We start from the raw sequence: 18,872 nt of genomic DNA on the forward strand, positions 1-18,872 counted from the left end.
ACTCATTCCAAAAATATATCACTTTGAAAAAAAAGCTCCAATAAATAATTGCTAGTAAGACTATAGAAATGTTTCGCCATTTTGTCAGGAACGGGGTTTTCGTTGTTTTTTGGCGATTCCGCAAAAAAAACGCTACTGAATATATTCCAGCTTGGTCTGCAGATTTTGCCAATTATTTCTTCAATCCATAAAAATTCCGAACCGAACGAAACATAAAGAACGTTTTTTTTTCAGCAGAAAAAAAACTGATTGTCAGTTTTGCGATTTTTTTAATATCTCTTTTATTTATGAAATTTCAAATAAAATCAATAGTTTGAATTCTTTAGAGACTATTGATGTTTTTTTAGCACATTTACAAAAAATATGCTATTACGTTATAGGGGTAATGAACAGAGTCTTATTTTTTTTAAATTCATATGTAAACATTTTTCCTTGAGTTAATTTTAATTTTTCGAACGTTTAATATTTATACTTACTTTTCTCGAAACTTACTTCGTAAAATATGAATTTTGATTATCTATTGTATTTTTTTGTTATAGATATCCAAGAGTTCTACGAATTGACTTTACTAGATGAGAACAAATCTGTACAGGAAAAGACAGCAGAGACTATAAGGATAGCTAACAAGTGGGAGTCAAATGACGGACCCATAATACCATCATTCGCCAATAACGAGGTAAGTCTAGAAATATAATTTTTTATAAAATGAAAACTATTACTTAAGTAACTTACTTTCAAAATATACCAATGCTAGAGAAATGAATATTTTGTGGATACTATCATACCATAAGATTTTTTAACTTTTTTCCTACCTATTTATATAACTTTCGGTTGTTTAAATCGAATTTTATAATATATAAGCGATACTAGTTAAACTTTTAATTACGTAATCGAGAGCGCAATTTTTAAATTCATTGTTGCCAACCATGGACATATTCAGTGGCGTAGCGTGGCTTAGGGGCGCCCGGGGTGGGAGCCTGTAGAAGGGAGATTTGTCGCCCCTATGGAATCTGTTCGCCGCCTTTATAACAATTTTTTGTCGCCCCGCAGGTACTTGGAGGGTCGCCGCCCGGGGCGGGCCGCCCCCACCTTGCTACGCCACTGGACATATTCGGGGCATGGCTGACTAACTGGAATTTAAATTTTCCGCTCGGGATTCAGGGGTAGCTTTGCTATAAAAAATGTCAAGTTTCCACATTAATTTATTTGGTTCCTGACATTGTCATTCTTTTTGACACTTTAGATTTCTATTACGAGTTTATTACGTGTGTAATATCTGTAATACGTTTGACAAAAATATCTTTGGATGAAAAATTCGTGTTTATGTATTGAAAATTTATTCGTGTTAAACATAGAATAAACAACAAAAATAAGAATTCTTTTAAATGTACTGAATATTTCGTATAATTGAAAAACGTAATTTAATTGGCTTGGAAATGACGATTATTGACATTTACAAATCAAAATCCGTTGTCTCCGACAATCGCCCACTCTGTCGACTGAAAGCAGAACTACAGTACAGGGTGTGTCAACGATAGAGTAAAGTTCATTATCTCATTTGTTTCGAGGTTTACAAAAAAATGTTAAATACAAAAGTTATACGAAAGATTAAGATACACATTTTAAAATTATTATAGAGTATACAGGGTGCTTCAAAAAAGTGTGGCGTATATAACATATGTTTTTTTAAAGACAACACCCTATTTTTTATTTCATTTTTAGATTCTGCGTAAAATTCTATAATTTTTTTGTATATAACGTTATATACCTAAAATTAATAGTTTTTGTAATATTTAAATTTGTTTATACAAATGTTAAATTGAAGTGTGGTAAAAAATTGTCAGTGGTACCATTGTTTCTGAAGTTGGAATACCAAAATTTGGTATGAGAGTTCTATAGAGATTAAGAAGAAGATATATGTTAAAAGCTACAGGGTGTTCAAAATATATTTATAAATTTCAACTATTTAAAATTAAAGAATCTAAAATTTTTTAAATGGTACACCCTATATATTTTGATTTTTTGTGATAGATTTTGCAAAGCTCTTCAACTTTTATTAAGTATGTCATATACCTATTTTTAATAATTTGCGATTTATTCCAATTTTTTCTATTTTTAGCCACATCTTTAATACAATTACGCTATAACATCATAGTTGCCATGACAAAAAATAATGATTATTATTAAAATTTCATATGTCTGTTAAGCAAATTAAGAACAAAAGGTGAATTGAGGTAGAGGTAATAGTTTCAGATTTTCCTGAAAATGGATTAGTCAATGTGATTGATATACAAGAACAAGCCAAAATAATCAGATTTTTTGGTTCAGTACTATATATTATATAGTACTTTACTAAGTACTATAAGAATAGATGTAGATTATCTAGAAAACGTTTTCATATTATATTATATTATAATATTTTCAGTGTGTAATGGGACGGTTTTGTGGCAGTAGTAATATTGGCTTTACGAAATGAATTATAAACCAGAATTACTACGAGAAAAAAAAAATTACTGTATGTCGGAGAAAATTTCAATATCAGTAGTCGTCAACAATTAGGTAATCTAGTTAGTATTACCCTAATCTGTGGCTATTCGGCCCAACGGAAAATCCAAATGTCATCTTTCATAATATAGAAATACACCAAGAAATTCACGACAACGATTTTAATTTATTTGAGTAAAGTTAGTTAATTTTGACTAATAATAACAATTGTAATTAATTATTAAACTACTTGTTAAAAATAAGTAATAAATATGTTTGTTTTGTTACGGCAACTATGATGTTATAGCGTAATTGTATTAAAAATTAGGGTAAAAATAAAAGAAATTGAAATAAATCGCAAACTATTAAAAATAGGTATATGACATACTTAATAAAAGTTGAAGAGCTTTGCAAAATCTATCAGAAAAAATCAAAATATATAGGGTGTACCATTTAAAAAATTTGAAATTTTTTAATTTTAAATATTTGAAATTCATAAATATATTTTGAACACCCTGTAGCATTCAACTAAAATATCTTAACATATATCTTCTTTTTAATCTCTATAGAACTCTCATACCAAATTTTGGTATACCAACTTCAGAAACAATGGTACAACTGACAATTTTTTACCACATTGCAATTTAACATTTGTATAAACAAATTTAAATATTACAAAAACTATTAATTTTAGGTATATAACATTATATATAAGAAAGTTATAGAATTTTACGCAGAATCTAAAAATAAAATAAAAAATAGGGTGTTGCCTTTAAAAAAACATATGTTATATCCGCCATACATTTTTGAAAGACCCTGTATACTCTATAATAATTTTAGAATGTGTATCTTAACCTTTCCTATAACTTTTGTATTTAACATTTTTTTGTAAACCTCGAAACAAATGAGATAATGGACTTTACTCTATCGTTGACTCATCCTGTACAGTATCCTTTATCCGCTGCGCTGTAAACGACTATCAGTGCGCAGCGGCGCAGAGCTAAACTAAATCTCGGACAGTCTGACGGTAACGCTAGCTATATCTCGTACATTTTGTGCCACGAAATCGCCCATAAGGTTGCACATCTTTTTATTTCTTTAATGAACGATATTACATAATTTCTGGTTTGTTTTGACGACTAGTTATAACATAATATATAAGATATTATAGATAAATACTCAAATTTCTTATATCTGTTACAATAAAAGTTGGAAATCACAGTGATTGTTAACAATTATTATTAGTAAAAGCTCACATTGGCTGATTTGTCGAGACTACGCCAGTAAAAGTTCAACAGCTATTTTTGAAACCAACTTTTACTAGTGAATGTTAGCATTTCCTGGACGCTAGCAGTGAGTTTGAAAGATTCAGTTGCGCGGTTGCCACATGTAAAATAGGATAGTCTGGGATAAGTTAAATAATAGGCAATATAAGGATAACATTAAATCGGGCTTAATGTTGGCAACGTTATGTTATGTATAATTGTTTTGTTATCGTTGTAAAAAGTGCTGTGCGGTATTTTCCTCGGTATTTTTCATTTAGAAGAAATTTTTTGCGTAAAATTAAGATAAACTAGGCATTCGCAAGAATGTAGTGCTTGTTTTTAATTTTTGCAATATAATGAAGTCATAGCAAAAGTTAAGCGTGCAAGAGGAAAATATATTAAGGAATCTAGTGACTATGAATTTATTAAACGTTTTAATATGCTTGAAGTAGCGGGTTTGAAAAAACGAATAACTCCCATTGAAGAAAATTCGGGCATACTTTATTCTGTCCACGATGAAGAACTTTATTAAAAAAAACTTGTACCAATAAATAATCTTATGTTTATGAATGATTTTTTAAATTGTTTTGTACGCTTTAAAATATTTACTATGTTTTCTCTTTTAATATTTAGAAGGATATGTCGTTATTTTCTATAATTTTTAATAAATATACTAAAGAAATAAATTGTAGTTTTAAGGTTTCGGATCAGCTTGAATGTTGAGGTGATCCAATATTCTTAACATTTTTATTTGTTCTAACTGCCACCAACATTCTTCCTCACCATACTCACCCTGTACAATAGAATGGCTTTTACTGGCAACCTTTAGTAAATGGTACTTTCCTCGATACTTTCACTAGTGAATGTTAGAAATTACTAGGAAAAATCGACAAATCTCTTTGAAATACCACATTCACTGGTCCAATGCGTAATTGCTAGCATTTCCTAGTGAATGTTAACAATCACTGAATTTCCGAATTTCACTGTTACATATCTATTGCCAACAAAACGAGCAATATCAGCATGGCCAACTATTTCAATCATTAAAAACTAATTTTAACTAATGACAGATCATCTTTCTCCGTAATGATAAAAGTTACATCATGAGAACTAAACTATCTACGAAAATATGGGTTCGAAAAAAATACCCTCTCCTCAAAAGCGCATATCTTTATCGATTTGCTCATAATTTTCGTTCAGTTTAGAACTTTTTAAACGGCAGTAGTAAAACTTCTAGATTTAAGGTCGTTATATAAGTTTCGAAATTGTAAAAGTTCAAAATTCTAATACATATTTTATAATGCGCGCCTGTGTCGATGTATATTATCGTTAAGGGCGAAACTTTTTATCTACCACATTAAAGAAAATTGTCCCTTTAAGCGGAATCTTGATGAATTCCAAGTTAAAAATAAATAAACTAGAATAAAACATTATTTAGTTCGTTCTTTAACTATTAGTGTTGAGTGAAATGGGTGTTTAAAGACTACTTTTGCCATAAGGCTTTATACATATATAACCTAGAAATTAGTGGAATAAATTGCCATTTTCAATTATACGTTATACTTGTTAAACACCTTGTATAAAGATGATTTTTTCTAAAATATCAAAATTGTTTGAAATAACAATTTTTCTTCTTACAAGCGCTTCCTTACTTAGTTTCAATTACTAGGAAAAATTAACCTTTTCTGTAGCATTGACCTAAATAAATTTTGTGCTTTCTTAACATTTTAAAATACCATAAAATATGACATTAATAATTAAAATTCTAGCTATCTATTTCAAAAATGCAATTGTTCGAATGTTCTGTCATAGAAATGAGCGAATAAAAAAAATCATAAATCATTTTTTTCAAGTGGAAACCCCCGTTTTTTATTTCGCTAGTGAAAAGGGTTTTCAATTCGTTACTTTTTGACTATACATGTTTCTATATCTAAAATAAATCGTTTTTAATCGTTATTTCAGATTTAGTTTATTTTTTTTTTGATTTTAACCAGTAGCCTATGACTTTATATATACCGGGTGCGTCTCAAAAGTGGCTCACCCCTGTAACTTTTTTATTTTTTCAGATAAAATGAGATTTGGTATGTTAGTATATGACACAAATTGGGATTTATTGACGTATTTAATTATTTTCGGTCACTTCCGGTTTCACCGGAAATGACTACAACTTTTGATTTTTAAATAGCACCCTCGGTATTTTCTTACTTTATTCGATAGAAAATGATACTCTGAATCGAATGACATATCATATGTCAATTTTTGATATAGTCACTGAAAAAAAAATCTATTTTAAATTTCAATCTAGAGTGCCATGGCTGTGTTAAAAACACTAATTTTTAATCAAGGAGCCTTGGAAAAATAGATTTGATCGTCTAATGTTTTAGGGTCTTGTCCTGGTCGGTTAAAAGATGCCCAAATCGTATTTTTAATCATATCTCAATTTTTTCAAATGGAACGAGAGTGGCTCATTAGCATATTTGGAAAAAGCATTTTTTACGAATAATCTGATACCACACATTTGGTATTTTAAGTCAAATTGTCGTTATGAAGCCCATGATACAATTTCAAATAAACCATATGCCAAAATGTCAAAAGTTGACATATGATATGTCATTCGATTCAGAGTGTCATTTTCTATCCAATAAAGTAAAAAAATACCGAGGGTGCCATTTAAAAATCAAAAGTTGTAGTCATTTCCGGTGAAACCGGAAGCGACCGATAACAATTGAATACGTCAATCAATCCTAATTTATGTCATATACTAACATACCAAATATCGTTGTTATATCTGAAAAAATAAAAAAATTATAGGGGTGAGCCACTTTTGAGACGCACCCGGTAGATCTGATCATGTCATATTGTGACACTTGGTTCAATAAGCAGTATGTCACCGATCATCATTACCAAGCCAACTTTGCGCCGTTTTTTTTTCGTCGTATCATACGCCATATTAGTTATTGATAATATCAACTATTAGATATAACTAAAGAGTAAAAATACGAGATACATTTTTATAAATACACCTTTTAAACTCTTAAGCAGTGGTATTTATATCAGTGGCGGATACAGAGGGGGGCTCATGGGGCCCTCCCCCCCTAAAATGTATGAATTTGGTTAAAAATTAGGTTTTTAGGTTTAAAATGGTTCCCTAAATAGTATATTCTACATTACTTTTTATTTGGGCCCCCCCTAAAATAAATTCCTCTATCCGCCCCTGATTTATATTATATATTCAAATAATTAGTTTTCTGACAGATGGAAATAAATTGTCTGATTGTTTGACACTTAATGTCAAAGGTACCTAGAGAAAATCAAGAAAAATATACGCTTTAAAACTAAATCTTGAATAACTTAAAAACAGTTTATTTTAGGTATAGGAACATGTATAGTCAAAAAGTAACGAATTGGAAAACCTTTCCACTAGTGAAATAAAAAAAGTGGGTTTCCATTTGAAAAAAAAATATTTATGATAATTTTTAATCGCTCAATTCTATGACAGTTACCGCCATTATTATATGACATTCGAACAATTTAATTTTTGAAATAGATAGCCACATGCCCTCTCTTTATATCACAGTGACTGTGGTAATCACTAAATTTGACTTTTAGGCTAAACAAATTTTTTTTTCAAAATCGGTTAATGTCAGGTATAGAGAATTTCATAGAATTTCACAGAGAATCTAAGTACTTAATAAAAAATGGGGAAACCCATTTAAAATAAGAAAGTTGCTATCCTAGAAACTTCTAATGCACGGTCAGCCTGGGACACCCTGTATAGTACGCTATTCTTTTCTAATTTCTGAGTAAGTCATCTTATTTATAAAAAATGTAAATTATTTTTAATTACCTACTAAAATTGGCTTTATTTAATCATTTGGGTCATTTTGTTAGCCCACCCAGTGTACTATTTTAATAATTTATTTATGTATTGAAACGTTTGAAGGATGATACGTTTAGAATAGAAATGACCAAAACTACTTGATTCAAAGTAAAAGCACTTTGCGCAAGTGGGTTTGGCCGCTCGCATTTCTTCATTTCTTTATGCAATATGTAACGAAAAATGTATTATTCCAGTTTGATGAAATAATTGAATAATGCAAAGTAGCCCACTAACCTGAAAAAAAAACACATTATCATCTGCTTAATGTACCTGGTTTTGACAAGCTTAAGTAAAACAACTATTACTTCGTAACGCAGGTTATTAATGAGATTATATATCAATAATATTGAACTCTGCATGTGATGACTGTATATTGCAAAATTTTGTGGAGTGTTAAAGCATCGAAAAAAGCTAGGACAATAATTATACAGGGTGTTTCAAAAACCATGTTCCACCTCTCTTGGAGAGATTCCCCACCTAAAAATAAGATTTATTTTTCATATCAACATAGGTCCGAGTCTGCCCTCTTTCGTAGCTACAGGGTGTTAAAATCTTAATAATTTTCCGATTTATTATAATTTTCTTCCAAGTACTTTTAGTTATATTCGAATGAAACTTTGAGGGTAAAAGTTGCTATAAGTGCTACATATACTAATGCAAAAAAAGTGTCGATAAATTCATCAGCGACGTGCATAAGGCTTATCACTGGAACATTTTTCAAAAAAAAAACATGTGCACCACAGACTTTTTTCTTTTGATATCAAAATTATGTAGGCCGTTTAAAGCCAATTACAAGTTATCTCTTGATATTTTGTCGAATTCGACCTCCTTGATGAGATAAACGTACCTTTATTAATCACAATTAATAAAATTAAAATAAAAATAAAATTAATTAATAATATATTTTACCTAATTTTTATTAACTATTATTGCGATTAATTATTATTACTATTAGTACAACCTACAGCAATTTCAAATAAAAAAATAATGGTATTTAAGATAAATACAAAAAATATGATTTAAAAGTTTTTTAACAACCTGTAACTCTAACACTATGCATTTCCATACCCATGTTAATAGGAACTTTTTTTATATTTTTTGATAAGGAATCAATAAGTACTTATTTAAAACTTTTTTAAATTAATGATATTAATTTTTTAAAGGTTGCTATTAGACTTGGATCAAGGCAAATTAATAAAAATGCGTTTATCTCATCAAGGAGGCCAGAATCGACAAAATATCAAGAGCCAACTTTTAATCGACATTAAACTGCTTAAACTATTTCGCTAACAGGAGAAAAAAACTCAGTGGTGTACATGCTTTTTTAGAAAAAATATTCCAGTGATAACCCATATGCACCTGGTGAATATGTCGACACTTTTGTAGCTTTAAAATATGTCGCATTTATAGTAACTTTCACCCTGAAAATTTCATTCGAAACGCTAAAAGTACATGGAAGAAAATTATAATATATCGAAAAAATATTAAGACTTTAACACCCTGTAGCTACAAAACATTCTGTTGATATGAAAAATAAATCTAATTTTTAACTGAGAAATCTTCCCACGAGAGATGGCACATGTTTTTTGAAACACCCTGTACATGTAGTAAGCCAATAAATTAAAAACATTATTCTGGATACATTTTTTTATGATAACCTAATTGTATTTTTCCCATTTATGCAAACAACTTTTTGAAACACCCTGTGCAACCGAAAAAGTAATATTTTCTCCGCACCAGGTATAAACTTTCTTCATCTTCTTCTGTCTTTTAGACCGTTGGAAAAATAAACCTCATTTCGAGGAAAACATGTGGAATTATGATGATTGGATTTTTCTTTCTGGAAAGTTAAATGAAAACGAGTCGCTGGAAAGTCACTTTTCTTTAACTTTTTCAATTTAAAATCAAAAATACGGGGTGGGAAAAAGGAAAGTATTATTTTCGATATTTCAAATTATATACTTTATCACCTGTAGCACTTTTTATATAACGATTTGTAGATCTCTTATCTATAAAGCTACAGGGTAGTCCGAATTGTATTTGGTATATGTTACGGTTAAGGTACTTCCCCTAGGAGAGGCAAGACCTTGTCGTTGGTGGGGAAGCTCCTGGTCAGGTGCTGGGGGGAATCCCCTCTAGCACTTGGCTTGATCTAAGAAGCATCTCACTCATCGTCTTGTCCCTGACTGTAGTGTCGTGGCCAGGGAATTGCACCAAGACATATAACGATACCGGGCGGGGCTACGGACAGCCTCAACCTTGGGGCACCGGGTGGCACCCCATTGTATTTCTACATGCGGGGCTCTGTAGAAGTGGACTGACTGTCCCTAGCGACTCATAGGAACACTATGAGATCTGATAATAATAGTAATAAAAACATCACCGGTGAAACTGTGGGGAAACCCCCTAGCGAATGAAAGTTCCAAGGGGCCAAACCCAAAGAGAACCACAGGAGAGGTGGCTGACATTTGCGTGAGACCATCCTCCGCAAGTGGCATACAACTACCACCTCCTCCAAGGGTCGGGAGCCTACCTCCTACCTCTAAACCCAACAGGCGACACAAGCTACCGTTTCGTCTACCCGGCCTGGGTCGTAGCTCCTCGACTGTGAGGGACACGGGTCTCCGTAGGAAGTCCTGGGACTGTATGATGAGTTATAACTCAAGAAAGGGGGACACAATAGATCTCTAAGGTCGCAGAGATTAACCCCCCTCCCACTTATTCTAATTATATTCTATTCTACGGTTAAGGTCCGATGTCCGGTTAATATCGACATTACCCGGTTAATCTCGAGAATAACACACAACAAAACAACCAAAAACATATCCAAACCCAAACATTAACTTGTTAATGTCGACATTAACCCGAACATATTATATACTTGCTAGTCTAGTGACATTAGAAAATAAAGAGGAACAAAATAGCATTAAACAGCACAACAAGGAAATACAAGTTTGCAAACAGTGTCGTATTTCCCATTACGCACAATACGCCCAGGCGTAAAGCGGCAAAATCTTACGGGCGGCAAATTTTCAGAAAAAAATACTATAAATTGCGGCAAGTTGTCAAAAAATAATATAAAACTGCAACGAAGGCCAGCAGAATTATTCAGATTTTAAAACATAATCCATTTGCTGATTACTTTCCGTGTGCTGCCCATTCGTTGAATTTGGTGGGCGTCTGTGCTGCCGAATGTGCTAAAGATTTTTTGAAGCCTTACAAAAACTTTACATTTTTTTTTCAGCATCCACTCGTCGCGTCGTTGGGATATCCTGCTTTCCCATTTGAAAACCAGTGCTAAAGTCTCAAAACGGGCTGATGTTACAAGGTGGTCTGCACGCCATGCCATGACGCTTTGTTGAGTTTAACTGAGAGCTGGAATGAATATTTAAAGGCTTTAACAACAATTATTGAAGAAGCTCTTTCAGAAAAAACAACAGTTCGAGCGGAGGCAACTGGGATTAAAAACCGCCTAAACCGATTAGAAACTGCCTTTATGTCAGTTTTTTTGAGAAACCATATTAGAGCGATTCTATAAAACCAACAAAGTTATACAAAGCGTCGATATTGATACTGGTAACGTAACTGAACTCTTCTTGGCTCTTATAAATTTTGCAAAATCTTTGAGAAATTCAGTCATGTTTGAAACATACCTAGACAAGGCAAAAAAAATTATGGAGAAAAAATACGATGATGGCCGTCAAGTTGTCAAAAAATAATATAAAACTGCAACGAAGGCCAGCAGAATTATTTAGATTTTAAAACGTAATCCATTTGCTGATTACTTTCCATGTGCTGCCCATTCGTTGAATTTGGTGGGCGTCTGTGCTGCCGAATGTGCTAAAGATTTTTTGAAGCCTTACAAAAACTGTACACTTTTTTTTCAGCATCCACTCGTCGCGTCGTTGGGAAATCCTGCTTTCCCATTTGAAAACCAGTGCTAAAGTCTCAAAACGGGCTGATGTTACAAGGTGGTCTGCACGTCATGCCATGACGCTTTGTTGAGTTTAACTGAGAGCTGGAATGAATATTTAAAGGCTTTAACAACAATTATTGAAGAAGCTCTTTCAGAAAAAACAGCAGTTCGAGCGGAGGCAACTGGGATTAAAACCCGCCTAAACCGATTAGAAACTGCCTTTATGTCAGTTTTTTTGGGAAACCATATTAGAGCGATTCTATAAAACCAACAAAGTTATACAAAGCGTCGATATTGATACTGGTAACGTAACTGAACTCTTCTTGGCTCTTATAAATTTTGTAAAATCTTTGAGAAATTCAGTCATGTTTGAAACATACCTAGACAAGGCAAAAAAAATATGGAGAAAAAATACGATGATGGCCGTCAAAAAAAATCGAAAAAGAACACTTCTCCCAGGCGAAACAAGAGATGGAGATACAATTTTAACAGGCAGAGAGCAGCTAAAAATTGAAACGTATTTTGTTATACTGGATAGGGTTACAATGGAACTGCGCAGAAACGTCAAGAGGCGTACGACAGCGTGTTTATAAAGTTTAGATTCTTTTTTGATTTCAAAGAAATTTCCCAGGAACAATTAATACAAAGCACCAAAAACTTAACAAACATTCTATAATGATGTCCTGGAAGATGCTTTTACAACAGAATGCTTACGTTCTTTAGAAATAGTAAAAGAGACCGATATTCAATGAACACTGTCAAACATGCTTTCATATATTCGAACTCATAATTTGGAAGCAGTTTTTCCAAATCTGGAAATTGCTTTACGGATATTTGTATCCAGAGCGGTTACCGGCTACAGTGTGCTCAGCGGAACGGTTATTTTCCACACTTAAACGTTTAAAATCCTATTTAAGGGCCACTATGGAACAAGATCGTTTAAATGCCTTAACAATATTAACAATAGAATCAGTTTTAACGATTTAACTACAAGTATAAATTTTGACAAAATTTTTGATTCGTTTGCTGCCATTAAATCCCGGCGTAAATTATTTTTAATTTTTTTTATTTCTACGAATTCATTTGTTGTTTACTTATAAAAATAAGTTTTCAATATAACATTTTTGTTTTATTTTTGTTGTTATAGCGAATATATAAGGGCGGCATTTTTTTAGTGACGTAAGGCGGAAATTTGGTAAATCTGGCACTGTTTGCAAATGAACAAAGAATATCCCAGGTAGGTATTACCGTAATTTACTGCAATAGTAAATAATAAAATATAAACAAAGATAGTATTATACAGTGATTGTAGAAAAAACATCAAATATTGGTGCTTTTATAATTTTGAGATAGTACACTGAATAATATACATATAAAATATTATTCTAAAAGTTGTATTTCACCAATTTTATTTCCTGAATATCTCCAACAATTTACAAAAACAAAACGTAGAGTTCTACACGATATTCCAAAGCATACCGGAGGAATATTATCTCTATTTCTTATTCGATAAATATCCGATGGCTAAGTCGAACATTCCACAGAATTTATACATTGTACAAAACAGGAATTTGCTTCCGGATTATTCCCATTTCAGAGATAGCATCAGCTGCATCCTTGTTTTTGTTCCTTTGTTATTAGGTAAATTCAGTATTTAGTTCGAACATATTTGTTTTCTGACGAATATTTAATTAATATTTGTTTTGTACTGTATTTAAATTTTTGTAATTCATTAAATTGTAGTTTTGAAATTGTATTTAAATAAGCAATAAAAGATTTGATTAAATAAAGCTATTGTAAAATTACTTTTGTGACAGAAGGTTTTCTCGAAAACTATAGCGGGTGTTACTCAAAAGTGGATCATCCCTATAACCTTTTTATTTTTTCAGATAAATAAATGAGATTTGGTATGTTAGTACATGACATAAATCAGGATTGATTGGCATATTCAATTGTTTTCGGTCACTTCCTGTTTCACTGGAAATGACTACAACTTTTGATTTTTAAATGTCAGCCTCGGTGTATTTCTACTTTATTAGATAGAAAATGGCACTCTGAGTAGAATGACATATCATATGTCAATATTTGACATTCTCGCTTAAAAAAATGTATATTAAATTTCAATCTAGAGTGCTATCGCTGTGAACAAGCTAAGAAACACTAGTTTTTAATCAAGGGGCCTTGGAAAAATAGATTTGATCTTCTAGTGTTATTCGTGTCTTGTCCTGGCTGGTTAAAAGATGCCCAAATCGCATCTTTAATCGTAACTCAATTTTTTCAAACGAAACACGGGTGGCTCATTAGCATATTTGGAAAAAGCATTTTTTGTGAGTAATTTGCTATTTTTTTTTAATTAAAAATGTCAAAAGTTGGCATACGATGTGTCATTCTATTCAGAATGTTGTTTTCTATCAAATGAAGTAAAAAAATATCGAGGGTGTCATTTAAAAATCAAAAGTTGTAGTCATTTCCGGTGAAACAGGAAGTGACCGAAAACAATTGAGTACGTCAATCAATCCTAATTTATGTCATATACTAACATATCAAATCTCGTTTTCTTATCTGAAAATATAAAAAAGTTATAGGGGATGAGCCACTTTTGAGAAACACCCCGAATACATTTAAACAGAATTTTAAAAGAAAAAGGTAAATGTTAGGTTGTCACTTATAAATCTATTAAAAAACTTTATTAACGAATATTGTATATGATTATAATATGATACGATCGAAAAAAAACGGCGTCAAAGATGATTGGGGAATGGCAATGATGATAATTTTGGCGAGGTAAAGCCCTGGACGTCATTATTTGGTCCTGACTATTCTTTACTAGGAAGGTTGTAATTTATTTTTATATTTAGTAAAAGTTATTTTTATGTACTCATAGTGTAGTTTAAAATTCAGGAAACATTTTTTTTTGGAAACAGATTTGTGAGTCTGCAAACGTTCTATCCTTTTTTAATTGTTGTATAATTAGTGTTAATTTTTGACAAGTCTTATGTCAAAATTTTTTATTAAATGGCGTCTAGAGATTGACCTCGCCAAAATTATCATCAACTATCATTCCCTAGCCGTCTTTGACGCCGTTTTTTAATCCTGTGCGAAAAAACTGAGCGTCTGTGGGTCTTTAGTTATTGTTTTTCATCAGAAAATACACTCTTATTGGTGTAAAGTAAATTAACGTAGAAAGTTTAAATAAAATTTGAAATAAAATACCTTATTATTGCATTAAATAACAAGTTATATTACAAATAATTTACTTAAATTAAAACAGTCGGTTTTGCTTGGGTCGATAACATTATATCCTTAATGCAGTACAGAGGTTGAGTATGACAAAGGAGCAGATATTTTAGCTACAGGAGCGGCATAGGCAATTGGCGCCGGAGCGGCGAACTTGGCTACAGGGGCGGCATAGGCGATTGGCGCGGGGGAGGCGAACTTAGCTACAGGGGCGGCATAAGCGATTGGTGCTGGGGCTGCGAACTTAGCTACAGGGGCGGCATAAGCGATTGGAGCTGGAGCGGCGAATTTGGCAACAGCGGGGGCGGCTACAACGGCTTTGGCGACTAGGGGTTCCTTGTGTACTACTGCGTTGAATCCGTTGACTGGGTCGGCGGTGTACTCTACGGTTCTCTTGGTACCGTCAGGGTCTACAACTGAGTAGGAGCCTTGAACTACATCTCCGCTACGGCTTTCGTACTGTAAATCAAGAAAATAGACTTAACTTAAATAAATAGCTAATAAAAAAATAATTAAGTAGAATACGAATATTGGTTTACTCCAAAGGAAGAAACCTTTAAGCAAATTTGTTTTCCCAAAGAATTTTGTCCAGGGATTTATTGTATTTCTTTTATATTTTATAGTAAGAGATTTTGTCTTACTCAACTAAGATGATTATTTGACTCCTATGTTTTATTTTAAATTAGTGTAGGTCTACGCAAAGATGGTACTTTTCCAGGCGGTACTTTCCAGGCTATTAGCCTACTTAATAGCCTGGAAATTCTATGGGACCAAAACATTTCCAAGGACAAGAAACAAAATATATATATAACAGTATTGTAAAAAACGTTATAACCTATAGCAGTGAAGTATGGCAACTAAAACAGAAAACAGAAAAGATGCTGGAATCAACAGAAATAGAATTCTGTAGACGATCAGCCGGTAAATCAAGGATGGAAAAAATTACAAAGGAAACGATCAGGGAAATTGTAAGCGTCAAACATTCTATAGTGGAAGATATAAAAGTAAATCAACTTAAATGGTACGGGCACGTCCAAAGAATGACCTACAATAGACTACCAAAAAAAAATTCTGAATTGGACACCCACTGGTGAAGAGAGGGAATAGATCGAGAAATAGAAGACAGACAACTAGAAGAAAACCTCTGGCAAGATAGGCAACAATGAAGACTAGAAATCAGAAGACGTCGTAGAACGTTATAACACCGATATACAGGGTGAGTCTTAAATAAGTGCAAATATTTCCAGGGCTGGTAGATCTCGATAAAAGAAACATATTTTATATTTACAGTTTTTCAAAAAAATCCAAAATAACTGAGTTATTTTACTTTGAAAATTTCCAATAGAAAATATTTTTTCCTTAAATTTTGAGAACCACTGGATCTTTTCTGGATTTTAGTTCTTGTAAATTTAATCTACTACATATGTTGTTATATTATCAACAAATTATGCTTTTTAACTAAAAACTAAAAAAAATCCAAAATTTTTTTAAAAATTTTCCGATTTTTTTTTCGCCAGTACACACCGTTTAGGTGCCATTTTTACAGATAGCCAAGCAGTTGATAAAGATCCCCGCTTAAATAGAAGTCATTGCTGAAGTAGCATGGGAATTTGTGAGTGCTCTCAATACATGGAGTGAACAAAGTAAGGTTATACTAGCACAACGATTTCAAGAGCAAAAAAAGGCAAATGAAATGAAACAAATATTGCTTATCAATAGCATTTGTAGAAAACTCTTCTGCGGTTCTACAAAAATGGCCACAAAAAACTGGGTGGCCAACAAATCTCTAGAATAGTGGAAAACTTCACAAGGACAGAGGCAGGCAAAAAAGTTCTTAGTAGAACATTCAAAATTTACGGCAGATTTAAGCTCAATGTAACTTGGATATTAAAGGAGGACCAAAATAGATCTCTAAAACTCGCAGAGGAATAGGCAAATAACCACCTAAAAATCAAATCTAATCTAAGGTTATTTAAAATTCTTACCTGGCTTTTGCTATCTCCAGTAAGACCATCTTGGACATCATATCCGAAAGAATACTGAGGGTTGGGATCATATTCTTCTGATACAACAGCCTTTGCTACTGGTGCAGCTACAATCGTTTTAGCTACAGGGGCGGCATAAGCTAAAGGGGCGGCTACTTTAGCTATTGCAGGGGCGGCATGATACGCCAAGGGAGCGTGTAGTAGGTTGCCAGCGCGGGCAACAGCTACCAAAGCGGCAAAAGCTACAAACTGAAATAAAAGAAAAAGAAGTTCAGGTTAAGTCTTCTCAGGTTAAGTCTTCTCAGTCAAGTTTCTAGTTATAATTCTAGTATACACTAGAATTATAACTAGAAACTTTACTATCTCTATAACATACTTGAATAATATACTGTACGATCGAAAAAAAAGCGCCAGATTGCTTGGAAATGGCAATTAATGACTTTTACCATTAAATTTTACCAAGAAATGACAGAGATCTTTATTTCCAAGCCAACCATCGGCTTATTTTGTAGTCATATTGAAGTTTGTTTTCATCTGACTAGGAATTTAGTATACCTAGCATAGATAAATGAAACAAGATTAGATTGGAAAGTGCCCATAAGGACAATGTAAATACTATTTGGCGCTATTCTGGCAAGGGTCGCGACCCAAAGCTTTTGATAATTTCGGATCGGTTCGGCTTTTTCCGGAATTATGTAGCCAAATATTGTTTATTCAAATTTATTATTTTAATTTATTATTATTTTCTTTTAATTTTATAAATAAAATACAGTGTGTTGCATACAGGAAACATTATTTTATACCGTATGATCACATAAAAACGGCGTCAACTATGGCTATGAAATGAAGATCGCTGTCATTCTATATGTTAAATTATATGGGAAATGTGTGTCATGAATCGTCATTTCATAGCCATCGCTGACGCCGTTTTTATTTGATCCTACTGTATAAGGACATGTATGAAATACCTATGAAACATTGGAAACCGAAGTTATGCCATGATCAACGATGGTTTTGCAGTTGACACTTCACAACACAGCTTAGTTTTTAATGCCATTTTTTCACAATTATCACAAATTTATTCAACTCAGAAGTAGCAATAATTACTTGGTGAATGGACGCTTTAAACACTTTTTGGTATTTTATCAATGAGGGCGGTTTAAATTTTGAAAGATTTTATAATTTTTGTAGATTCTGACTTTGACAAGAGAAAATTATTTCTGTTATTGTTTGCGGTTGTTCTTAGCAACCGCTATAGCAGCGCCAGATCGCGTATAACGGTCGCGACTCAAAACAATTATATATTTTGACGGGCATTCCATCAATCTAAATTTATTTTCTTATATAAAGGATGATACCTAGAAAAACCGATAAAAGATGATACGTAGAAAAACAAAAGTTTTCGTGCGTGATACACATCTGATACCAGTGTTTCAACAACAAAATCGGTTTATATTCAAATATACCTTGACTGAATGTAAAAAAATACTAAATGACTTGACGGTTATCTGCGCAAAATTAATGCAGCATCACGCTTCTTTTGAGTTATAACGACTGTTTCGCTTTTTCAATTAAATTTCGAACTTTTATGGGACGTCATGGATTTGAGCTTCGGCTGGAGAGGAAAATAGAGATTTTTTATCGGAATAAACCGGTAGGCATTTTTGAAGAGAATATTATAATTTTTGCATTAATTTTAGAGAAAAACTTAGTAAAAGGTATGATAATAAGTATACCTGCAGTAATATTTTATATACAGGGTCGCTTTTATGTATCGAAACGGTCGATTATTAAGTAAAATATACAAGGTACCGTAAAAAGTTAAATACAAAAATTATAGCGTTGTTAAATGTCTATTGGCGAGTAATAAATTTAAGTATACAGGGTTGCTCATAAAGTCGTGGCACATCAATGTTTCATTCTTTTTAAATAGAACCCCCTGTATATTATTGCATATTTTAATTCTTCCTTTAATTCTAATCAAAAATCGAAATACACATAATGTTCCGAATTATTGACTTTTGAACATATCACTTTTGATTTGGCAATTTGACAACTTGATTTAATTAATATTGATATGTCCAGTTTCATTTAATGATGTCATT

General features: G+C 32.3%; 2 protein-coding genes across 10 annotated transcripts in view; one reads left to right on the forward strand and one right to left on the reverse strand.

Moving 5' to 3' along the window:
- Positions 1–18,872, forward strand: part of LOC115883641 (disks large 1 tumor suppressor protein) — a 1,010,644-nt gene that overhangs the window by 579,454 nt on the left and 412,318 nt on the right. For all 9 annotated transcript variants that reach the window (XM_030902027.1, XM_030902024.1, XM_030902022.1 and 6 more), the window contains one exon: positions 540–676. In XM_030902027.1, the coding sequence (XP_030757887.1) occupies positions 540–676 (137 nt within the window). The remainder of the gene's footprint in view (positions 1–539; positions 677–18,872) is intronic.
- Positions 14,754–18,872, reverse strand: part of LOC115883622 (cuticle protein-like) — a 32,818-nt gene continuing 28,699 nt past the window's right edge. The window contains exons 5-6 of the mRNA XM_030901979.1: positions 16,768–17,016; positions 14,754–15,241 (exon numbers count right to left, since the gene is read on the reverse strand). Coding sequence (XP_030757839.1) covers positions 14,849–15,241; positions 16,768–17,016 — 642 coding nt within the window. The 3' untranslated portion in view covers positions 14,754–14,848. The remainder of the gene's footprint in view (positions 15,242–16,767; positions 17,017–18,872) is intronic.

The sequence above is a fragment of the Sitophilus oryzae genome, unplaced genomic scaffold, assembly GCF_002938485.1.
Source record: "Sitophilus oryzae breed Bouriz unplaced genomic scaffold, Soryzae_2.0 scaffold_1974_pilon_pilon, whole genome shotgun sequence".
NCBI classification, from domain to species: domain Eukaryota; kingdom Metazoa; phylum Arthropoda; class Insecta; order Coleoptera; family Curculionidae; genus Sitophilus; species Sitophilus oryzae.